This window comes from Peromyscus californicus, unplaced genomic scaffold, assembly GCF_007827085.1.
Source record: "Peromyscus californicus insignis strain IS unplaced genomic scaffold, ASM782708v3 Scaffold_6__1_contigs__length_162567912, whole genome shotgun sequence".
NCBI lineage: Eukaryota > Metazoa > Chordata > Mammalia > Rodentia > Cricetidae > Peromyscus > Peromyscus californicus.
In genome coordinates this window covers 75,101,342-75,118,929 of record NW_026294584.1, presented here as the reverse complement: position 1 = coordinate 75,118,929, position 17,588 = coordinate 75,101,342, and the positions used below count along the sequence as shown (strand labels likewise).

At 37.6% G+C, this 17,588-nt stretch overlaps 1 protein-coding gene across 2 annotated transcripts in view; it reads left to right on the top strand.

Annotated features, from left to right (window-relative positions):
• LOC128098852 (E3 ISG15--protein ligase Herc6-like) overlaps window positions 1–10,527 on the top strand; it is a 60,833-nt gene extending 50,306 nt beyond the window's left edge. For both annotated transcript variants that reach the window (XM_052720308.1, XM_052720307.1), the window contains exons 18-24: window positions 2,990–3,156; window positions 4,743–4,806; window positions 5,808–5,878; window positions 7,783–7,966; window positions 8,059–8,161; window positions 8,391–9,290; window positions 9,481–10,527. In XM_052720308.1, the coding sequence (XP_052576268.1) occupies window positions 2,990–3,156; window positions 4,743–4,806; window positions 5,808–5,878; window positions 7,783–7,966; window positions 8,059–8,161; window positions 8,391–8,605 (804 nt within the window). In that variant the 3' untranslated portion in view covers window positions 8,606–9,290; window positions 9,481–10,527. The remainder of the gene's footprint in view (window positions 1–2,989; window positions 3,157–4,742; window positions 4,807–5,807; window positions 5,879–7,782; window positions 7,967–8,058; window positions 8,162–8,390; window positions 9,291–9,480) is intronic.
• The last annotated feature ends 7,061 nt before the right edge of the window (window positions 10,528–17,588 follow it).

The window sequence follows — 17,588 nt, the reverse complement described above, 5'->3', positions numbered from 1 at the left end:
TCCTCTAAAAATCTTTCTAAAGTACTCTTCTTAATCTCTAATTTCTTTGAAAGGAGCAGCTCGTTAAGAGCCAGAAAAATTGGGTGCGAAGAAGTTGCGCCCATGATACTAGCAGCACTTTTGCCTTCACCTGCTTTCACTTTCTTTAATTTTCCCATCCGCTTTTGTCGCGGCTCTACTCTTTAATTTTCCTGTCCGCTTTTGTCGCGGCTCCACTCTTTAATCTTCCCGTCCACTTTTGTCGCGGCTCCACTCTTTAATCTTCCCGTCCGTTTTTGTCACGGCTCCACTCTTCAATTTTCCCGTCCACTTTTGTCGCGGCTCTAGGTTTTCCCGCTTTTGTCGCAGATCCCCACCTTACCTGGGGACTTACCAGTGCACTGCCCTGACTGCGAAGAGTTCTGAGCCTTAAAGGTTCCCCGTACGGGCCACCACTTGCCGCGTCCGCCTTGACCAGCAAGGAAGACGCGACGCCAGGCTCTTCTCCAAGCAGTTTATTCAGGAACCTTGAGACAATCTTCTGACCCCGGGGAAAGCCATCTTCTCTCTCTCTCTCTCTCTCTCTCTCTCTCTCTCTCTCTCTCTCTTTCTCTCTTTCTCTCTCTCTCTCTCTCTCTCTCTCTCTCTCTCTCTCTCTCTCTCTCTCTCGAAAGCCAGCCCATGCCCTTTATAGCCACTGGGCAACCAACCCTGTAGTGCCACGTGGACAATGCCGATAGGGCCAGACATACACAAGCAAGCCAGATTCCATGCCCAAGACAAATAAGGAGTTGTTTATCCCAGAGAACACCTGCCATCGGGAAGGCGGAAGCCGGATGCCGGCGCCATCTTTGAGGCGTGGCCGTGCACGGCTCTCTACACCAAACCTCAGTGTTCAAGGCACATGTGGAGGGGACAAAGCTGGAGGACAGCTTGAGCTGTTACTGGTGAGCTCAGGAAAAACCAAAAAAAACAGCCCTCTGACCCTACTCAAGATCTACAGAATCGGAACTCATAACACGTATAAAATTCCCTCAGTGATTCCTGTACACGTGAAACTTTAGCATTAATGAAGTGTAATTGAAATGCAATAGAAAATCCCAATTTGATGATATACCTATACACCAGGGAAATGATCACTTCAGTCAAAATAATAAACATGTACATCATTACCAACGGCTCTCACACACTCCTTTCACATCCATCCTTCCTAAGCAACTACTGATCTGCTTCTTGTCACTAGAGAGTGAACCATAGTCTAGTTCTATAAATTTATATAAATGAAGTTAAGTATGGTCAAATTTAATATCTGTCTTTTTTTTTCCATTGAATATAATTACTCGGAGATGCATCCATGTCATGGCATGTGTCCATAGTTCATTCCATTTTTTTTTAACTGTGGAGTGATATTCTATTGCATGGATATCTTAAAATTGTTTACATAACTCCGAGGAATAGTTATTTGGTATGTGTCCTTAATTTTGAGAGTTATAATATGGAATGTTTCAAATTAGTATAAACTGTTGACAGAATACTATAGGTAACTGAATTCTGAAAACTTGGTTGATTTGTCTATAATATTCTTCATTTTTATCTTTTTTATACATTGTATTATACCGTGTCTTACTATGAATGCCAAGCTACCCTTGAACTCACGATCCTCCTGCCTCCATCTTCCAAGTGCTTGGATTATAGGAGTGCACCACACTTAGCAAAACCCTCACTTTTAAGTATAGTCATACAGTTCTGCTCAGTAGAAAACAGATATACACATACCCCCAATTAATAAATGTATATGGCTTGATAAAATATCAAAATCAAGTTGAACCAGAGTACATGTTGCAAATTATGGGATAGAAAACTGAGTAGGTTAGGAGAGGCCTTTGCAGATGGTTTGTTCTCTACTTTTAACTCATTTCAAAATTCCATCTGAGGAGAAAATAAGGCAAGGAGTGAGGAGAATGCACATTCTGTGAGTTACTGACCCTCATGAACCTGCTTACAGCAAGAATGTCACTGGAGTGGGGATCGTAGAATTTCACACTAGCAACACTTCCTCCCCTGGGCTGCAGTTCGGGTCTGGAAAGTTTTGTTTTGTTTTGTTTTTCTAACCAGGACTACAAGATGCAGAGAAGAAAAGTAAAGGCAGCCGCATTAGTCTGTTTTTGGTGGTGTCACTTTAATGGACTACCTGAGTACTTTGTTAAGGAGAGTAAGTCTATTCAGCTCAGAGCTCTCGAAGTCTAAGGGCCATGATGATGACATTCATTAGCTCTCACAAGGACTCTTGGCTCAAGGCATAAGGACAGGATCTTCTGCAGGCTAAGAGATGGCATAGTAAGACAGGATGCCAGAGTGAGAAAGGGGCCCCATGGGAGCTATACCAATGGTAAGCATCTATGTGGGACTGCACTGCTAAATGGAGACATCATTCATGTAATGCTCACCTGGCATTTGTTCTGCCAAACTGAAGCATCAATACAGAGCCACCTTCCTTCCTCAAGGTTGCTTTTCTCCATGAATTGGAAGGGAAGGACCTTAAAATTCCAAATGAAAACTTTGTAATTGCACCTGAGCATTTGTTTCTACATTCCAGATATGCTATCAGTAACAATAAAAAATATTTGCTTAATGTTCTGTATTGTTAATTTATATTTAAATTATGCAAGAAGCTGGGCATGATGGTACATGGCTGTAATCCCACACTTGGGAGATAAAGCAAGAGGAATTCAAGGTCACCCTCAGCTATACAATGAGTTTTGAGAACATCCTGTAAGTCTCAAACAAACAAACATAAACAACAGAAAGAACATTATGGAAGAAATTTAAATTTTATTGCAACTTAGAACAGAGTCTGAAATGTTTAGTCTTTTGAAACCCAGTTTGTGTCTAACTTGGGGTGTTAATTAGAAAAAGGAGCTAAAATTGGTTATTTATTAATCTAATTGTGCCTTTGTATAACTGGTTATTTATAATAGCTTAGGAGTTTTTTTTCCGTCTTATTTTCCAGCCTAAGATTGAGAAGAAGAACTATTACCTTTTTGGGATCTTGTGTGGACTCTCCCTATCCAATTTAAAGGCTGTCAACCTTCCTTTCCCACTGGCTTTATATAAAAAACTTCTGAAACAAGAGCCGTCACTGGAAGATTTAAAAGAACTCAGTTTTCCCTTGGGGAAGTAAGTGCATACGTTTGCTTGTTAAGAACAGTATTAAGGTTTAGCCCTTTAGATGAGCTTCCGTTATCATGACTTGCAATAAGCCTTCAAAAATGATGAAAAGCCAGGTGCTCCTTTGATCATTAACTAACTAATACAATAAAAAGATTGGACCTGGGCTCTTTAATCAAGATGGAAAGTACTTAGGTGACTTCTCAGGATGTGCATTGGTTATTCTTTTTATCCTATATGTAAGTATTTAGGTGACTTCTCAGGATGTGCATTGGTTATTCTTTTTATCCTATATATATATATAGTGCTGTAAGTACACATACATATATAGATACACTTCATAAATATATGTTGTGTATAAGTGCATATGTATATGGTTTATAAATAAACACAGTGCTATATAAGTGCATATATATATATACACATAGTTTATAAATAAATTTAGGGCTGTAAGTATATACATGTATAGATAGATATGTTTTATAAATAGATGCAATGCTCTAAGTCCATATTCATAGAAGTGGTTTATAAATAGATTCAGTGCTATAAGTGTGTGTATGTAGAGAGATGTGATTTATAAATTTAGTGTGATAAGTGCATTATATAAATAGATGTGATTTATTAATAAATACAGGGCTATTAGTGTATGTATATACAGAGATATGATTTATAAATAGATACAGAGCTATAAGTTTATGCAGGTAGATGTGATTTATAAATATAGTGCTTTATGTGTATATATGTGGTTTATAAATTAATCTAGTACCATAAGTGCATATATATGGTTTACAAGTTGATTTACTACCATAAGTACATATATATATGGTTTATAAATATAGTACCATAAGTGCATATGTGTATGTTTATAAATAGATACAGTGCCATAAATCATATATATATGTGATATATATGGTTTATCAAAAATGAAAGCATTCTCAGGTTTACTAGTAACTGAGTGAATATACATGAAATGCCTTTTTTCTGCCAACAAGTTTTTCTTAAAGTGTTGACAAAAAATTGAGGGAAATGATTATTTTTCATGGACTATTAGTGGTATATTTTTATTAAAGCAGAATTTCTCAACATTGGCAATTTTGACATTTTAAGCTTTTCTGCTTTGAATGTGTTTGTTGGGTGGGGATCCAACCCGGGCCTCCTCCCTCTTGGACAAGAGCATCTACTGACCTATAAAATTGGGCATCTGGTTGTTTGAATTCTCTTTGTGAGAGGTTGTTCTGGGCATTATGATGTGTTTGATAGTGTCTGGGACCACTACTTACTAGATGACAGCCCTTAACTGTGACAGCCAAAGACATCTCCAGACTTTGCAAAATAAATCCTCCCCACTTAAGAGGTAAGGGCTCCTCTGTGTAATAATTTTCACAGTATGCAGCAGTATCAACAAGGTAGAGTTGATTAACAAATCAAAATTTAAATGAAGATAATTCTAGGAAGAGGAGTAGAAAAAAGTATGAGAAGAAATTTGCACTGAATTTTATGCATGTCTATATTACTTAATTTTGCCCCACTGAATGATTATTACTTTGAAATTTTATAATACCAAATATGTAATTTTAAATTAAATTTTTCAATAGGAGTTTGCAAGAAGTTCTAAATTGTGAGGCTGGTGACACTGAAGAACTTCATATAAATTTTTCCGTGAGTAACAGGAAAAAACTAGGTTGGCTTTAATCTGGTTTTTTGGTGGGGAGTTGCTCAAGATTGAATCCATGCCAAGAAAGTATTATACTACTAGAATACATCCTCAGCCATTATCTTCTATTTTAAAAATACTTTTATTATAGAACCTTTAATATGGAACGTCCACATTTTTTTTTTCTGGAGCTAAGGACCGAACCCAGGGCCTTGCGCTTGCTAGGCAAGCGCTCTACCACTGAGCTAAATCCCCAACCCCAAATGTCCATATTTTTTTTTTTTTTTTTTTTTTTTGGTTTTTCGAGACAGGGTTTCTCTGTGTAGCTTTGCGCCTTTCCTGGAACTCGCTTTGGAGACCAGGCTGACAAATGTCCATATTTTTAAAGGTAATATTTCTGTGAAAATTTTCTCCAACCTGGTCTTCATTTGTATATCTTATATGTACAGACTCTTAAATATGATATAGCAAACATTCATTTAATGCAAACATTGTCCTTAACTAAACAGGATAAATTGTGTTTGAAATATATACATACAACATGTATTAAGGAAGGTTTAATTTTTTTTATACGGCAGAGTAGCTCCTGCCTTTAATCCCAGCAGCTGAGAGGCAGAGGCAAGGGATCTCTCTGTGTTCAAGGCCAACCTGGTCTACATAGCAAGCTCCAGGTCAGCCAGCATTACATAAAAATACCCTGTCTCTAAATCTTAAAAATCTAAATGTATGCATGTGTGTGTGTGTGTGTGTGTGTGTGTGTGTGTGTGTGTGTGTGTGTGTGTGTGTGTTTAAAGGTCTGGAGTTGAGTGTGGTGGTGTATTCTGGGAAGGGGTATAGGCAAGTCTGAGGCCAGATTGGCCTACATAAATAGACTCTGTCACAACAAACAAAAGACTTAACTGAAAAATGATTGTCTCCAGTCATTTTACATTTTATAGGGAATATGTACTGACAATAATCACAGACTTATGTTCATGTTTATCATTCGATTGTATTTTGGTTACAGATACACTGGGACCAAGAAGATGTTGACTTAATTCCAAATGGGGTCTCTGTACCTGTGAACCAAACCAACAAGTAAGATTCGAGACCTAAAATGTCTACTTTGAATAGGCATTAAATGTTTGTATCAAAACAATTTAAAATATATCTGAGCTTCTCAGTTCTTCATTTTAGTTCTTCATCTTTTAGAATGCTAAACAAGTAGGAGAAGAGAAGAAATGATTCAATAATATATATTTCTGTCATCTAAGAGATTTTTAGTCCCTAGTCTATGCTATACTCCGTTCCAGATACTGGTAATGGAGCTATGAAAAAGACAAAATGCGTAAATTATATCAGAGTGGGCAGGAAGCTGATACCCAAATAGAGCATCATGTAATGTATCAAATAAATCAATTAGTGCCTGCTTAAGGGATCTGACTGCAAACTGTTCATAAATGTTCAATTAAAGTATTAGCAACTTGAAGTCCACCATGGCAGGAATATTTTAAAAATTGGCAAATGTTACAAATGAGGTTTTCCTTTCTGTCTTTTCTGTTTTCCCTCCACCTGCCCTCTCTCTGTTTTTCTCTTCCTCTCTGTCTCCTTACATCCCACTCTCCCCCACCTTCCTTTTGGAAAACTGGTTGTTAAACGTTTAGCAACATCTGACGGGTTATGGGGAGGACAGGAGGAGGTTTAAACAGGTCAGTTAACAAAGGCAGTTTAAAGGGGTGTTGGGGGTGTGTGACCATGTTTCTAGTGGCAACCCCAATTAGCCTACTTTTCATTACTATAACGAAATATCAAACACTGGGTAACTTTATAAAGAAGGCAGTTTTATTTATCTCACGGTTCTGAAAGTGCATGGACCACATCTGTCCGTGGCCTTCTTGCTGGCAGCATCTTGAGTGTGAAAAGAGCAGTGCCTGACAAGACAGAAGGAGCATGAGTGTGCGCCTCTTTTGAACTTCCTCTTGCACCCCATTGGGCTACCAGAGTTCAATGATGGTGCTCTATGTGGTGATTTTGTATAACTAACCACTCTCCAAAGGCCCCACCATCAACACTATAGTCAGATCAACTTTCTCTCTTCTTAATACCCAACAATAGGAGAAATACATGTCAAGACGTAAATCCTTGTGGGACAGTCAAACCACATCCACACTGTGTCACTTGCCACCAGGAAATCTATGATACCATGTAAAGTGTACTCTATAATGCAAGGCAGACCTTTCAGAACTTATTTCCACAAATTAGTTCTGCTAAAAGAGAAAAGGGGGCAAGGAGGAACAAAAGGCACCAGCCCTGAGAACATCACTTTCGGATGAAAATCTATTGACTAGATAGAAGTTTCCAGGTAAAGAAGAAGCATGCCATGCTAGAGAGAATGTTTACACTGCATGGTTCCCTAACAAACAAGAGGCAGCAAGATAAGAGTGGCAGAGAGGAATGTGTAGAGACAAAGAAGCAAGGGTCAAATGGTTGGACTTATGCCCACCCTTAGTCTCCTGTGATAGGAAAGCACATGACATTCCAGAGTCATCATACTCGACAAATTTTGAATTTTTGACTATTCTCTAAGCTAGTTACATGAGATACAATACTTCCTTATGATGCTGGAGAATAGCCAGTGAGCAAAATGGCTAAGCTATAATGTTTAGTAGGTTAGAGGTATTAAATGAATTTTCCATGTATAATGAGCTCGTTGGGACATATGCCTATAGAAAGTCAAGGAACGCTTATGTTCAGATTGGAGTTACAATTGCTCCGTGCAATAAGGAAAATGAGAACACTCTAAAGCCAGAATCCTTCTCTTTTATCCTCTAAGGACTTTTCTTCTAGTTGGCCAGGTTTTCATCTCCCTGTGTTGTATAGACTTGTGGGCTACACAGAAGAAATATACTTTTCTTTCTCAATAGAGCAAAAAGAGCAAAATAGATAACATTGTAGTCACTGATAAGGTATGTCTTTTTTTTTTTAATTTTTCTTCCCTCAAGGAAAGACTATGTTTCTAAGTGTGTCGATTACATTTTTAACACCTCTGTAAAGACGATTTATGAGGAATTTCATAGAGGATTTTACCAGGTGTGTCATTGGGATATAATTAGACGGTTACAGCCTGAAGAGCTAATGACAGCAATAATTGGAAATGCTACTTATGACTGGACACAATTTGAAAATGTAAGTGATGACATGAGTACCCTCTACTTTTCCAAATAACTGATACATATTTCCCCCAAAACTTTACCTCTTTTTTTCCTTTTGTTCTCAAGAATTCACAGTATGAAAAAGAATATCACAAATCACATCCAACTATTCTACTCTTTTGGAAAGCTTTCCATGGATTAACTTTGGATGAAAAGAAAAAATTCCTCTGTAAGTACTGTAATAGATAGTCATTCTTAATGTGATTGATCATTCTTAGTGGCAAGGCGCATGAATTTACAGAGAACAAAACCCACATATCATGACTTTTCTAGGCTTCACCTGCCCCTGTGTAGTTTCCTATGAACAAAAAAATATGTTGCCGATATTTATTAATTTCTTATTATTTATCTCGAGTTTTTTAGATAAAATACCTTAACAAAATTGTATTCCTTTCTAGTGTTTCTTACAGGACGTGATAGACTTCATGTAAAAGGCCTACAGTATGACGGAATAAAATTTCGTTGTCCTCAAACTCTCAGTGAAAAGGATAACCCAAGATCATTGACGTGTCACAGTATTCTAGACCTGCCTAAATATTCTACCATGAAAAGGATGAAGGAAGCACTTCAGGTGGCAATCAATAATAACAAGGGGTTTGTCTCATGGGGATGATGCTGAAATAATCACCTCCCACCATTATAACCACCGGCGTCAGGAATTATGTCTTTGACTTTTGGGTTCTTCAGTTTTTCCTTAATCTAATTCATACAAAAGGTTAAAGGATTTTACTTAGAATTAGTCAGACAGTTTTTGAGATAGAGAAGTTATAAATTAATGTTTTAGTGGAACAAAATTCTGTAAAACATTTGCTATATTCCTAAACTTGCTATTAGAATGTTTGTTTGGGTTGAAATATTTTTCTGAACAACAATTATCATTGAATAATGTACTAAATATTTTAGATATTCAGTATTGGTGCTAGAGAGAGAACTCAGTGGTAAAGAGCACTGGCTGCTCTTTCAGAGGTTTAATTTCCAGCACCCACATGGCTGCTCACATCCCACCTGTAACTTCAATCCTAGTAGATCTAACACCCTCTTCTGGCCTCCAAGACACTGCATGGATATGGTACACAGACATACACACAGACAAAACACTCATAGATGTAAATTAACAATAAATAAATAGATAAATAAATAAATAAAATAGTATTTACTTAAAATGTTATTGTACTAATAATAAACTATTGATTTGAAAGAATGTACAACTCTGAAAAAGTTAGCAAAAATATGCACTGCTTTCAATATGTTTTTGAGGGACATAAATGTATATTTTGTATTAAGAAATATATTTAGAGGTTTTTTTTTTTTTTGTTTTGTTTTGTTTTGTTTTGTTTTTCGAGACAGGGTTTCTCTGTGTAGCTTTGCGCCTTTCCTGGGACTCACTTGGTAGCCCAGGCTGGCCTCGAACTCACAGAGATCCGCCTGGCTCTGCCTCCCAAGTGCTGGGATTAAAGGCGTGCGCCACCACCGCCCGGCTATTTAGAGTTTTTGATCTTAATAAATGCTAAATAATTTATTTTCAAAATCTAAGTGTTGAAGTTTATGATTCTTTGAACATATTTATACATATACTTAGTACAGTGTTTCTGAAGTCATTTTAAATGTAGATAATGTTATTTTGGTAAAATACTGAGCCCAATCAGGAACTCATCAGAAAATGTGAAGAAGTTGAGATATGTCTTATTATGATGTTATAGAGCAAATTAATGAAGCAATCTAACTACTATGGGAAATGACCAATATGTCTTATATAGTGGTTTTACTTAATGTTAAAATGTAAACTACATTATACAGCTTTGAGATGATTTTATAAACTTATATGGTTTGTCATAAGAGTGGCATATAGGCTGTTGTGACAGGCCCTCATCGTAAAAGTTCCTTTCCTGTAAGGATATTGTATAGCACTTTATCAGACTTCACATGCAAGTTGTTCACTGTCTCCAAAGGAACCAAACAAAATAATAAATGTAGAAGATTATAAGATGATTGTCATCAACAGCAACAACAAAAACAAATATTTCACTGGAAGAGGGAACCATCTTCAGTTAATTCCCTGACTGCAGCATTGTTCCAGTACCAGACAAAGATGTTACGGAGAAAGAGAACCATAGAAATCTTATGTAGACTGACACCAGAATTCTTTGCTACATTTTAATGTACGCAGCACATCCAATAAAAAGTAGAAGGGATAATGCCTCGCAACCAAGTAGGAATTAACCCAGAAATGCATTTAAGAATCAACTCTATCTCACCACATTAATAGGAAAGAATGCGTGTGTAATACCTCAGAATTGTCAGAAAAGAACCTGGGTCAAATTTAACAGCTAGTCATGTATGAGAATGCAAACAAGGCCTAAAGGAGACTGCCAACTCGATAAAACCTAAACACAGTTGACTTCTCAGTGGCAAAAGACTGAATGCTTCCCAGTGCCAAGGAAATGAAAAGGCTTATCATATTCATGTAACACTATATTCAGGGTATGAATCCATATTATAATGTGAAGAAAATAAAAGACATTAATTCAAAAACAATGAACAAAACTGCCTTATTTTAAGATTGTATTAACTATGGAGAAGAGTCTATGAAAAAGCAGATTAGTATAGAAAGAGCTCAGGACTCATGATCACAATCATACATTCGATTGAAAAAAAACATCATTTACAATATAAAAAAATACCAGAGAACAATTTTAATACTTTTTAATATTTTACAATGATAACTATATTGTTGAAAGAACTAAGGAAGTCTTGATATGCATAGAGATATCATATTTATTGATAGAAACATGCCATTTTTCCAATTTTTGTGTGTATGTTTGTGTATGTGTGTCTGTGTATCTTTGTGTGTGTGTGTGTGTGTGTGTGTGTGTATGCATATGTATGTATGGTGCCTCTGTGTCTATCTGTCTGTCTGTGTCTGTGCATATGGTATGTGTGTTTGTCTGTGTCTGTGTGTCTGTATGTGTATCTGTGTGTCTGTGTGGGAGACTTGCTATGTTGCTTACTGTTTTGAGAGATTGTTTGGTCTCAGACCTAGAAAACTGGGACTACTGACTGGCACATGTGGTCAAATGATCATTTAATTTAACCCAGCAATTTGCTCTGTAAAGAAATGGATAAACTGATCCTAAAATACATTATGCAAAGGGCTCAGAATAGCCACGACATAACTGAAAAAGAGCAATGTTGAAGGGTATGGTGGTTTGAATGAGAATGACCCAATATGCTAAGATATTTGAATACTTGCTTCACAGTTAGTGGCCCTGTTTGGGTAGGATTAGAAGGTGTGGCCTTGCTGGAGGAAGTATGGCATTGGGGGGTGGACTTTGAAGTTTCAAAAGGCACATACCATTCCCAGTTTGCATGGTGGGCTTCAAATAGAAGAAGATCACATCTTCAAACATCCTAGATCAAGATGTAAGCTTCCAGCTTCAGCCACCGTGCTTGTCTGCCCGTCTGCTGCCAATCCTTCCCACTGTGACTGTGATGGACTCTCTTATCCCTCTGGGACTATAGCTCCAAATAAACCCTTCCTTCTATAAGCTGCCTTGTTTGTGATGTTTTATCATAGCAATAGAAAAGTACTAATACAGGGGGCTTATATGCACTGATTATGTGACTCACTTTGAATATAGAGTGAAAGAGACAGTGTAAAGTAAAAAAAAAAATGTACAGGTCAGTAGGTCACATAGAACAGAACTGGAAAGTCAGAAATAAGTCCAACCACACATGGACAACCAAGACCTCCTTTCCTTCCACCAATGAGTAAAACCTAGAACTCTGTACATGGTAGGCAAGTAGTCTGCCACTGAATTATATGGCCTTACCCTTGGTAAGAGCACAGGCCTGTATCTTTCAGCCAGATCCTACAACCTGAATCAGACCACACCTCCCTGAAGCTCTCTCTGGGCCACAGAGTGAGCATGTAGTCTGTGCTGTGGCCTAACAGCAACTCCTGATTTATGGTCCCCACCAGTCAGTACCTGGCTTCTCCATGCTTTTTTTTTTTTTATATCACATACACTATGCTAAACTAAACCCCAGGGTGTAAAACTTCTACCCCTAAACAGTTATAAAAAGTCAGATGTTTCCTATTTTCTGGGGATTGAGCTGATATGCTTAAGGAAGATTCTCTGGGAAAGGTTCCCCGAAAGATGCTCCCTGAAGAGGTTCTTTTGGCCTCTGCCATTATTCTTTTCATGCTCCCTACTTCTACCTATTTTGTTAATGAAGTTCCTCTCCAGGTTTTCTCATCTTCTGACTTTAACTATTTCTTATTCTCTCTCTCTCTCTCTCTCTCTCTCTCTCTCTCTCTCTCTCTCTCTCTCTCTCTCTCTCTCTCTCTCTCTGTAGATATGCATGTATCTATGTAGGTATGTGAGTGTATTTGGATGTGCATGTCTGTATAGGCCAGAGGTTGAATTTTAGTGTCTTCCTCTACCATTCTCTACTAACTTTTTGAGACAGGGTCTTTATTGAACCTGGACTTCTCTAGAAGTTTCATCTAGTCTGGCTGGCCAGTGAGGTCCCAGAATCTCTCTGCTCCCCCAGCAGGCTTACAAACACACACCACTGCACCTGGCTTTTCTGTGCGTGTTGGGGATCCAAACACAACTCCTCATACTTAGATAGCAAACATTTTTGCCTATGAATCCATCTCCCCAACTCTGAATTTTAGCATTTCTGTATATTTACAATAAGGTCTATTTATCATAAACGGCATATAGTAGAAGGGTAATTGGTTTTGTTTTAGATTATAACAAACTTTGTGTATCTGTTGTTTTTTTCTTTGAGAAAGAGTCTCCTATTTTTGTGCAGACTGGCCCTGGACTTCTGGGCTCAAGAGACCCTCTTGCCTCAGTGTCTGCGTAGCTGCTCCTACAAGTGTGTGCCACCACAGCTGGCTTCTTTGAAACAACAAGTCTTTATTCTGGGAAACTTTAGAAGACTTTCCCTTAGTTTTTGATCTTCTGGTAGTTTTACTATAATGTTCTTTGGTTTTATTTCTATTTAATTCTTGCTTGATATGTTCAGTTTTGAGGAACATTGGCTTTTTCTAGTTTTCACATCTAGGTGAGTGCTGTTTTCCAGCAGGCTCTGGGTCTACCCTCTGGGACTCTAATTACATGTGCCCTCTCCAGCCTGGAGTTGTGTGTGCTCTTCTCGTGTTCCATCTTTGCTTCATGGAGTTTTCTGACACCTTCCGGTCCTCTAACCTCTTCAATACATGAGGTTCTCTGCATTTTTAACTTTGGTTGTTACATTTTTTAAGGTGTAAGTTTTTAATTTCCTCATGAGATTTTCCATATTGTCATTTTGTCTGAACTATTGATCACACTTACCTAATTTTTTTTTATTTTTTAATTGGCATATGTTACTTGTATAAAGTAATGGATTTCATGATGACACTTTCATAAATAGAAAATAGATTTTGATCATATCCAGTCCCTCTATTATCTTTTATTTTATTGGCTTGAGAGTTGGCTGGGCAGTTAAGAGTACTTATTAATCTTTCAGAGGACCTAGGTTTGATGCCCTGTACCCACATGGCAGCTGACAACCCCTTGTAACTCAAGTCCCAGGGAACCTGGTGCACTTTTCTAATGTCTCTGTGCACCAACCATGCACATGGTGCACATGCATACATGCAAACAAGACACTCATATACATAAAATAATAAATCTTTAAAAAATTAAATTTCCTTCTTACTTCCCCCTCTTTATCCTTTGTTGCCTATTTTACTTCCACGTTCTTCTTTTCACTCCCTAAATCCCATATATTAGAAGGAACATGTCACTTGCCTCTGTGAGGCTGGCTCATTTCACTTGGCATCATCACATGATGTGGTCATCATTTGACATGTCTTTGTTGTTTTCTGTGTCCCTTTTCATGGTATACTGAGTCATCAATGCAAATCTACACCTACTGAGGAGAGTTGCAGCTTTAAGGCTCAGTTCTTCCCAGTGTGCCTCCACACCTCACCTGTGGCTTTCCTGGGATTGACTCAGTGACTTTGTCAGCCTCTTACTCTGAGTCCTTACCTTTGAGAAGCAGTTATCTTCTTCTTATTATTTTTATGAATCACATGTATGTTGGAAGACACTCAGACTTGTACGGAGTCTAGTTCTGAACTCTTAGACACCTGGTCAGTCTTCTTGGAGTGTTGTATTCTCTCTGTTCGGTAGCAGATTTATACTCCAAGGAATTTATTTCTTCCATGTCTGTCTTACACCTTACATACTTTTTCTTTCTGTTTGTCTTTTCTTCAGAAGAATTAAGCACAGTAGTGTGGTTATACTTCCCATAGTTTCATTTGATGTGTAGCCTACCCACAATCCAAAAATAGTAAACAAAAATAAACATCTTATACAATTTAACATCCTAAGTAGTACGGTGTAATCAAGTGCCATCTTAATCTGTTTCATCCGAATATAAGCTATCTTCTAGTTTTCCACATTGACAGGGAGGTATCACAGTGCTTGTGTTCAAATAACAATATGAGTAGTGGTATGGGCAATTTTAATATATTTAAGTCATAAAGCACTTCCTTGAAGTAAAATTTAAATGTTTATAAAAAGTGTGCATGCATAGGAAAATACAACCTATATACAGTTTCAGACTATTGACATTCTGAGGCCTCTATGGATGCCTTTGAACACAATAACCTATAGATGAAGGGTGCTACAATATCCTGAACCAGGCTTCAAGATGCTTGAAGGCATGGAGGCCATGGCAGTGTCAGATTTTTATTTTAATACCGTCCCATTGTAATGTTTATTGTAGATTCTGCATATGGGCCCTCAAGAAAGTATTTTTGTGAATAGATGTTCACTTTTTAAAAGGAAATACTAAGCCAGTCAGTGGTGGCACATGCCTTTAATCCCAGCACTCAGGAGGCAGAGGCAGGCAGATCTCTGCAAGTTTGAGGCCAGCCTGGTCTACAGAGCGAGATCCAGGAAAGGCACAAAGCTACACAGAGAAACCCTGTCTCGAAAAACCAAAAAAGAAAAGGAAATACTAGTGTTCATGGGAATAGATCATCCAGTTATTTTTGTTGTTGTTGTTGTTGTTGTTGTTGTTTGTACAGGAACTGACAGATCACCAGTGAAAGGTTTAAAGAATATAGGACTAACATTTTGCTGTCCAGATCCTAAATATTTGAGTCCAAAGTGGGGAGGAAGCCTAACCATAACAACAACAAAAATAACAAGACTCAATAAACACTTCTCATTGTTAACTCTCAATATGAGGGTCTCAATTCCCCAGTAAAAAGACACAGACTAACCAATTGTATTAGAAAACAGAACAGTATTCATTTTTCTGTCCCATCCAAGAAACACACCCTAGCCATTACCTCAGTATAAACGAATGGAAAAAGATATTCCAAGCAAATAGACCCAAGAAGCAAGCAGGTATAGCTATCTTAACATCTGACCAAAAAAAAAAAAAAAAAAAAGACTTCAGACCAAAACTAACCAAAAGGATAGGGAAGGAAAGATACTACATACTCACCGAAGGAAGAATCCACCAAGAACATAAGAACATATTGCAATCCTAAACATTTATGCACAAAGTTAATAAAAGAAACACTACCACAGCTAAAATCACACGTTGACCCTCACGTAGTGATAGCAGGTGACTTAATCATCCCACACTCACTACTAGACAGGTCGTACAGACAAAAACTAAACAAAAAAAAATTCTGAAGTTAAATAACATCATAAAAAAATTGGACCTGTAAGACAGCTATAGAACATTCCAGCTAAACACAAAAGAATATACTGTCATCACAGCAGCTTGAAACTTTCTCCACAATTGACCACATACTTGGACATGAAACAAGACTCAACAGATGTAAGAAAACTGAGATAACACCCACAAGTTATCTGACCATAATGGATCAGCTATCGAATATCAACAGTAAGATTACAAATTCATGGACACAGAACAACTCACTACTGAATGAAAAATGGGTCAAGACACAAATTAAGGAGGAAATTAAAAACTTTTTAGAATTGAGTAAAAATGAAAACACGCCATACTGAAACCTATGGGACAGAATGAAGGAAGATCTAAGAATCAAGTTCATAGCTAAGTGCCTACATCAAAAAAAAAATTGGAGAGACTTCATATTGGTAACTTAGTAACACACCTAAAAGCTCAAAAACAACAGGAGAAATAATGCCCCAAATGACTAGATGACAAGAAACAATCAAACTCAGGGCTGAAATCAATGAAATGGCATGGGGGGGGGGGGCAGTGTTGGAGGAGCTAGGAAACAAAGAGTTGGTTCTTTGGGAAAATCAACAAGCTTGATGAACTCTTAGCCAAACTGATTAAAAGACTGAGAGAAAATAACCAAACTAGTAAAATTAGAAATGAAAAGGGAAGCCGGGCGGTGGTGGCGCACGCCTTTAATCCCAGCACTCGGGAGGCAGAGCCAGGCGGATCTCTGTGAGTTCGAGGCCAGCCTGGACTACCAAGTGAGTTCCAGGAAAGGCGCAAAGCTACACAGAGAAACCCTGTCTCGAAAAACCAAAAAAAAAAAAAAAAAAAGAAATGAAAAGGGAGCATTACAACAGATACCAAGGAACTCCAGAGAACCTTACAGACATACTTTAAAAACCTGTACTCCACCAAACTAGAAGACCTAAAATAAATTGGTAGATATCTTGATATATGTGAACTACTGAGGTTAAATTAAGATCAGATAAGCAACTTCCACAGAAGCAGATCCAATAGTGGAATAGAAACAGTAATTAAAAGCCCCCCCCAAAAAAACCCCAAGGAAAGATAGATTAAGTGCAGAACTGAACCAGACCTTCAAAGAAGAGTTAATACTGATACACCTGAAATTATTCTGCAAAATAGAGACTAAAGTAACATTTCATAATTCTTTTTACGAGGCTACAATTACCCTGATACTAAAACCACCACAGCAACTCAACAAAAAAAATTATAAACCAATATCCTTTATATATTAGTCAGGGTTTCCTAGAGAAACAGAAAATACCTTACAGGCATGCCCAGTCATTTAGGTTTTAGTAAATCCCAGGTATAGTCAAGTTTACAACCAAGAATAGCCATCATGCCTTATAAGTATAGATGAAAAGTTTCTCAATAAAATATTTGTAAACCAAATCCAAGAACACATCAAAAATATCATCCACCATGATCAAATAGGTTTCATGTCAGTGATGCAGGGATGGTTCAACATACTCAAATCAATAAACTACCCAACACATAAAAAAGACTGAATGATCACATGGTCATCTCATTAGATGCAGAAAAGGCCTTTGATAAAATCCAATATTCCTTCATGATAAAAGTTCTGGAGAGCTGGGTGGTGGTGGTGCATTCCTTTAATCCCAGGACTTGGGAGGCAGAGGCAGGTGGATCTCAGTGAGTTTGAGGCTAACCTGGTCTACAAAGTGAGTTCCAAGACAGCCAGAACTGTTACACAGAGAAACCCTGTCTTAAAAAAACAAAAAAAAGGGGGTCTGGAGGTACGAGGGATACAAGGACACAAGGAACATACCTCAACATAACAACATAATAAAGGCAATTTACAGCAAGCCCACCCCATCCTAAAA